At 43.9% G+C, this 7485-nt stretch overlaps 1 protein-coding gene across 4 annotated transcripts in view; it reads left to right on the top strand.

Annotated features, from left to right (window-relative positions):
- Positions 1-1898: 1898 nt before the first annotated feature.
- The window catches only part of TPD52 (tumor protein D52), a 155743-nt gene continuing 150156 nt past the window's right edge, over positions 1899-7485 (top strand). For all 4 annotated transcript variants that reach the window (XM_068983277.1, XM_068983276.1, XM_068983278.1 and 1 more), the window contains exon 1: positions 1899-2037. In XM_068983277.1, coding sequence (XP_068839378.1) covers positions 1899-2037 — 139 coding nt within the window. The remainder of the gene's footprint in view (positions 2038-7485) is intronic.

Raw genomic sequence — 7485 nt, 5'->3', positions numbered from 1 at the left:
TTTTTGTTAAAAATAAACTTAAAAAAAACTTAAATAAGATAGACTTGCCAAAAATAGAGTACAACAGGAGACTAATAGAAAAAAAATAGTAGATGAATCATAAGTTAAGATGAATGTAAACTATCTTGGTGTTTATATAGTTTTATACACACTCAGATTTCTTTTTTAGTGCTTAAAGTATTTATAACTTAAAAAAATTTCCTACTTGCTTCCAATCTAGGGAGAGTATATTGTATATTCCCTTTTCATGAGAAAGATGTGAAAAGGTGGAACATGGCCTTTGCTGTTTTTGGCTGGGTCTTCACTGGGGCAGGAGAGATCTTCATTGTGATGCGCAGGCCTCTCTAGTTGTGGCTTCTCCTGTTGAGGTGCAGGGGCCCTGGAGCATGTAGGCTCAGTAGTTGTGGCGCTGGGCTTAGTTGCCTGAAGGCATGTTGGATCCTAGTTTTCCTGACCAGGGATTGAACTGGAATCTCCTGCATTGAAAGGTAGATTTTAATCCACTGAACCATCAGAGAAGTCCCCCGATCCTTTTAAAAAATATTTATTTTTGGTTGCACTGGGTCTTTGTTGCTGCAAGTGGGCTTTCACTAGTTGCAGCGAGTGGGGGCTACTCTTCATTGCAGTGCACAAGCTTCTGATTGCGATGGCTTCTCTTGTTGCAGAGCATAGGCTCTAGGGCGCATGGGCTTCAGCAGTTGCAGCGCATGGGCTTCAGCATTTGCGACTTTCAGGCTCTTGAGCCTGGGCTTAGTCTGGTGTGCAATCTTCCCAGACCAGGGATTGAATCTGTGTTTACCAGGTTCTTTACTGAGCAAACAGGAAAGTCCTTTTTATTTATTTATCTATTTAACTTGGGCTTTTGTCAGGCAGTAACAGACCACCACTGATCTAAGGGAGGGTCACTTGTATTTTCACCTCTTTAACATGAGCTCAGCCACAACGGTGAAAGCAGAAGGAACGATACATGATGTCACTTTGGCCAAGGCCAGAGTTCTGGCAGAAAGGGTCTGTAAAGAGGCTGGGGAGTGGATCTGGAGACTCAGAAGTCTTGTTTTACAAGCTGACCAGGGTGGCTACCCTGCAGGCCTGGCCTGGGTTAATGAGGAGAGGATGGGAGGACCTGGGCCCTTCACCTGCGTGGGGCTTCTTTTCTGCTCAGTACACATCAGGGAAACACCATCTTTGCACAAAAGGGAAGGGAAGGGATGGAAAAGGAAGGTGAGAACAACAAGTCAGGCTGACATTTCTGTTACACTCAAGCCAGACTTCGCTTTAGATAAAGTTGTCTTGGAAATGGAACTTTATTTCTCTACCAACATACACACACAGAAAACTGATCGCTCAACTAGGAAGCTTGGCTTTCAGGCTGCCCCTGTAATCCAGGGTGGAAAAAACATAGCCCCCAGATGGCCTTTGTGGGAGATTACTGGCCGGTAATCCTTCCTTGTCCTAGAAGATTAAGTCTGCCCTGGTGCAGTTGTGGTCAGCTGAACGGTTTAAAAAATAATAATAAGTTATAAAAAAATATAAATCTGCCAGTGTCTGACGTTTGCCTAAACTGTTTGTATGTGGAGGTGATGCTACAGCACTGGGCCCTCTTTTGTTTATTGAAGAAAGCTCTAGAAAGCTCTGCTTCCTGCCTGAGTTGTTGGCTGTTGGCGGAAATGAACAGCAGGTGGTGATCAGAGCTGTTCCTCAGGTTGCTGGGGAGAAGTCACTTATTAAACAACCTCCTTGTCCTGAGGGTGTGACGGCTGCACCTGTCCCAGGAAGCCAGGCTCTTGGAACCCGGGGCTGGATCTCTTCCTCAGAGTTGCCTGGTGCAGTGATCCAGAGCGCGCTCAACCCAGGAAGAGGCAGCGGTGGTAGAACCATGTGTTCTGCATTCGCCTGGAATGGACGGTAGAGAGATGGATTTTTATGAGGACTACGAGTCCCCATTTGATTTTAATACAGGAGTAAACAAAAACTATCTCTACCTGTCTCCCAGTGGAAGTACGTCCCCACCAGGATCACCTACTCTTCAGAAGTTTGGTAACTCCTAGTTTTCTAAAGTGACATTTGCTGTGATGAAACCTGTATGCAACTGGGGATTTGCCTGGCTTTATAATTCTTAGTGTGAAAAGGGTGTTGCTGTGTTGCTACTGGTTAGTAAAGCTGTTACGGGATTCCAAGTAGAGAGCTAGATGGCTTATTAAATGTTGAGAATGTATGTATATGTATTTAAATGTGAATGCATGCATGCTAAGTTACTTCAGTTGTGCCCAGTTCTTCGAAATCCTGTGGACTGTAGTCTACCAGACTCCTCTGTCCTATTTGGATTGACTTATATGTACTTGGGGCTTCCCTGGTGGCTTAGACAGTTAAAAAAATCTGCCTGCAATGTGGGAGACCTTGGTTCAGTCCCTGGGCTGGGAAGATCCCCTGGAGGAGGGCATGGCAACCTGCTCCAGTATTCTTTCCTGGAGAATCCCATGGACAGAGGAGTGTGGTGGGCTTACAGTCCCTAGGGCCACAAAGAATCTGACACAACTGAAGTGACTTAGCACAGCACCTCACAGCATAGTTGGTTTTATAATGCTGTGTTAGTTTCAGGCGTGCAGCAAAGTGATTCAGTTATACATATAGATATATCTGTTCTTTTTCAAATTCCTTTTCCATAAAGGATATCACAGAATATTGAGTATATTTTTAAAAAGTGGACCTATTTGTATAGGCATTGGAGGTCTTCTGATCACCTAAGTTCATCGACCTAATAAACAGCCAAAAGTGGGGAATCTGGAGGTCTTTGCTTCTGGTCACCTATGTAATTTAATTTAGGAAGGACCCCACCCCCAATTTTGTTTTTGTGAAAATGAGGCTTAAGCAGCTGAAGCACTGACTAAATTCAAGGTCCTGCTAACCGCAGGCCAGGTTTTGGGCTTGGAGTACTGTGAGCAACGTGCAGGAATACCCAGGTGAGAGATTTTTTTTCCTTGAATGATACTCTTAAAAAAATTTTTTTTTAAATTTTTAATTGGAGTATAATTGCTTTACAACGTTGTGTGGGTCTCTGCCACCCACCAGCATGAATCAGCCATAGGTATACATATGTCATCTCCCTCTTGAACCTCCCTCCCACTCTCACCCCACCCTCTAGGTTGGCACAAAGCCCAGGACTGAGCTGCCTGCATTATACAGGTGAGAGACTGTAAGAGAAAAACTCGCAGCTACTGTGCCTTCGGAAGCAGGCATCCTTCCCACGTGCCGCTGGAAGATTGTTCTGCAGGCCAGGAGCCACCATCAGGGCAGAGCTTTAAGTTTATGAGCAAACAGCACAAAGCTAGAAGTTGCCTCAGCCACGTCCAGGCCAATCCCCTCATTTTCTATCTAACGGTTAGAGATGGTTAGACAACCTCTGTGACTTGCCAGAGAAGTAAGCAGATTTTCTTCGAAGTTAATGTTTCCCTTTTTAATGAAGGTTAGGTCCCATTTCACTCTTCTTAAGCTTAAAAAGTAGGTAATTAAAAAAAAATAATAAAGGCTACAGCATGAACCCTAGTTATAAACATTTTAGAGAGCATGCAGCATTCCTGTCACCATTGGTCACAATCTGTAGCCACCTTTGGGGGTGTAGTTTGGTTTTCCAGGAAGGGGAAGAGGTTGGCAATAACTGGATTGAGCAGGTCTCCGGAAGTTGGGGACTGGCAGGCAGTGGCTGGATGTCTGTTTCGGGAATTGGATTGCCAGGAATCTGTCTTTTGCTGCCCTTTCCTGGCCCTGCAGTACACCATGGACTCTGCAGAAAGTACATCCTCCCCATGCCTGTTCCCAAAGGATGACTCCCTCCATCCTCACTGCTCAGTCCTTCGTGTAGGAAATGCTTCAAGAACAGTACACAGAAGGAAGTTAGAGCTCGAGGACAGAGAGAATCCTGAGTGACACAGGGCCATGGGGGCCAGGACTGTAGTGATCTGACCTCAGGTAGAGCTTGGTGATAGAGTCCAAGGCTTTGAAATTCCCAGGATGATTCGCTGCTTATTGGAAGTCTCTCTCTTTTTGAATCTCTGTTTCACCTCCTTTCCTTTTCCCAGCTGTAGTAATTGCCACCCTTTTGGTGTTTTCTGTTAAGACAGAAGCAGTGGATAGGGTTGAGCATGTCTCTATTTTGAACAATTACGTCTCTAATTCCTAGTTGCAATTTGTAGGAGTTTGGGTTCATGGGATTAGACACAAAATGATTTTAAAAAGCAAGCGAACAACAAAAACTGGAAACAAACTCTTGTATCCAGTTTTTCTCACCTTTATTGGTTTGTGTGAATTTTTAAAAAGGATTGAGGGGAGGGAGAACATTTAACCAAACAGAAACTGCCATAAGCAGTCACCTGGTAAGAACAGGATGATTCTAAAATAAGCAAATCAAAGCAGGTATCTACAACAGGAATCTCCAGTCTTTGTGCTTGTGACTCCTCAGGGCACAAGAAGCCTGCAAATCTCTTTGAATATCAAGTGGGAGGTGTAGATGGAATGAATACTGCCTTCTGTGTGTTTGCAACCTTTGTATTTTTAGATAGGAGCTCTTGGGATGGATACATACGTTATGTGCTGTGTGTGCCTAGTCACTCAGTCATGTCCAACTCTTTGCCACCCCATGGACTGTAGCCCGCCAGGTTTCTCTGTCCATGGGGTTTCTCCAGGCAAGAATATTGGAGTGGGTTTCCATGCCCTCCATTTAAAAGCTCATATGGCTATTGGCCACTCTGAATATTCCCAACCAGCAGACAAGTAGTGCACAAAAAGAACTGATGTTAAAATGAATCATACTCAGAAAAGGTTGGGGACACTGATCTCAAAAGCATAGTCTTTGATATTTATACAAATGCTGTCATGGGACAAATGAAAAGGTAAAGAGATTTAATCTCTGGGCAGAATGTTCCTCAAGCAATCTGAGTAAAGGATAGGATGAAGGCCAGTGGCTGGAACAAAAAGAATTCTTTTATCAGAGATGTTAAAACTCTCTTGGTACAACCAGCCCATGTTCAGAAATGCCTTATACTTCTTGATCCACAGCCCTCATAGATATAAATGTCAATAGCTGAAGCAGGATTCTGTGAAACCAGAACTTACCCTTACTATGTGTGATATACTCTGATATTTTATATTTTTCCTGTTTCTTCTTTTAAAGATGCTCATTTGGTACTGCTGAAAGGATTTCACAGCCTATAGTCTGAAAAACACTGATATCCGAACCTGGAATACATGCTCCATTAGGGATGTCGGTCTTTAATTTACTGCTTTTCCCTTAACACCTGGAACAGCACTCGACAGCTGTGGCTCTACAAATATTTATTAGTTGAGTGAATGAGTGATGAATGAATGAAGTGAAACTGGCAATGACCAGATCACGCTGTAGATACAGATGTGAACATGGAGGCCAAGACAGGTACGTTGTGAAGTCCCCAAATCACAAAGCTTAGCCCGAGTCAGGACTCAACATCACCCCTCAGTTCTCAAGCCAGTGGTTTTGTGTGTGTGTGCTTTGTTTGTTTTTGATCACGTGAAATCTGCACCTGCCCAGTAACGGATATCATAGAACAGGTTAATCATTCAAGGCGGAACCTTTCCTTTGATCGTAGGGTAGTTTGTTGGGAATTCCCTGGCGGTCCAGCTGTTATAACTGTGCGCTCACTCTCGAGGCCCTGGGTTCAATCCCTGGTCATGGAACTAAAACTCCCACAACCCATGTGGTGTGGACTTAAAAAACAGAGAATACCACGGGTAGTTTGTTGATTCCTCATGTGCCGCTTGGACCTGACCTTTCCATGTTGCCGTGCAGTCGGCACAGTCATCTTGTTCCTATTGTCCTTGGTTGAGTTTTCTTTTCCAGTCTGTGAACACTTACAAGGATAACTTTCAGTGTTATATATGTAGATTCATTCTTCCTCTTAAGGATTTTCTCATGTGCAGAAAGATAAAGCACGCCCTGGCTTATATATATATATATATTTTAAAAACTTCTGGTTATTTCTAGTGATTTCAGGAAATAGGAGCCATTTAAAACTCTGACATTTTAGTTTTATGCTGTCATATTTGAAACTCTAAGAACACTGAAGAAAATCAAATTGAAATTCTTTAGCTCAGAGTCCTGTTCATTCTGCTTCATTCCCCTTTTTTGGTTTAGACTCTGAGTCATTCTCTCTTCTTTTTAGGAAAGGGGTTATTACTTCTTGAAAGCTTTTCAGGATTGTCCAGGTCTTAAATAGTAAATATACGGGTTTACAAAAAAAAAAAAAAAATCTGAGCAGAACCGAAGAGCAGTAGAGCAGAGGAAATTTAAAGACTTCCCCTCCGGGGGTCCCCAAACTCCTCTATGGCTGATCTTCTGCCACCCTTTTTGTAGAGTGACCCAGTTTTGGAGCAGATGACTCGAAATAATTGACTAACGTTTTTTTCTATCTTTTTTTTAAAGGTGAAAGAGATTCAAAAATCAGTTTAAGACTATCTGGAGGAGCACGTGAAACATTTGAAAATACTAATGTGTTCCTTTGCCAGCTTTTCTTTGTCCTCTACTCATCTATCCAGTGCAGTTTGGGGAGAGTGACCTTTCTTCTGACAGGCGCGTGACAGCTGTGTGGGGCCCCGCTTTCAGAGCTGAGTCCCGGCACGGGTGGCCTGTCTGACTCGAGAGCTGTCTTCCCCGTTCTGTGTCAGCGCTGCCTGCCTCCCCTCCCTTCTGCAGGAATTTCCTCCTTGGTGACCCTGCCACTGCCCAATTCACCTCCCCCACCAATGGAATGACTCTAGTTTTGTCTGCTTTCTTATTCCTTGTTGCCTTGATGACGATTATTCTCATTTTTTTTTCTCCGGAGGTTTTGCTGTTTTTACGATGAACAAATATGAGAAAATAACAGCCTTAAGGAGTATCAGGTATATGACCCATGCTCCCTAATCTCTCTCTTCTGGAGATAATCAGAGTCAAATAGCAGGTTTCAGAGGCTCCGTTGCCTGAAGTCAGGGGGACATTTTTGGTCTCCACCTCTCCAGGGGCATCTGACTATATCTAGAGAAGATTTCAAAATGCTTTTGGTTGTTACCACTGGGTGCAGGGTGAGGGGGCTTGCTGCAGACATGGAGTGGGCGCGTGCACAAGACGTCCCATGGGACACAGATAGAACACCCTCCCACCCCCACCCCCACGGGCCTTCCTGCTCAAAATGTCCATCAAGTAGCAGCTGGAAAGCCTCGCCTTAAGTGGGTCCTTTCCTTTTAGCATCTCTTAAGGAGAACCACTTTGAAGTGGGGACCTCCAAGTATTCCCTCCCCATTCTGGATTTTGTCACATCTGGAAACAGAATAAGGCATAGAAAGTTAGAGCTTCAAGTGCAAACTTAAAAAAAATTTTGTTTTACATTTATTTTTGGCTGTGCTGGGTCTTTTCTCTAGTTGTGGTCAGCAGGGTCTACTCTCTAGCTGCGATGGGTGAGCTTCCCACTGCAGTGACTT

This window comes from Capricornis sumatraensis, chromosome 11, assembly GCF_032405125.1.
Source record: "Capricornis sumatraensis isolate serow.1 chromosome 11, serow.2, whole genome shotgun sequence".
In the NCBI taxonomy this organism is placed as follows: domain Eukaryota; kingdom Metazoa; phylum Chordata; class Mammalia; order Artiodactyla; family Bovidae; genus Capricornis; species Capricornis sumatraensis.
Note: the sequence above shows the minus strand (reverse complement) of the source record. Positions and strands in the feature narration are given on the sequence as shown.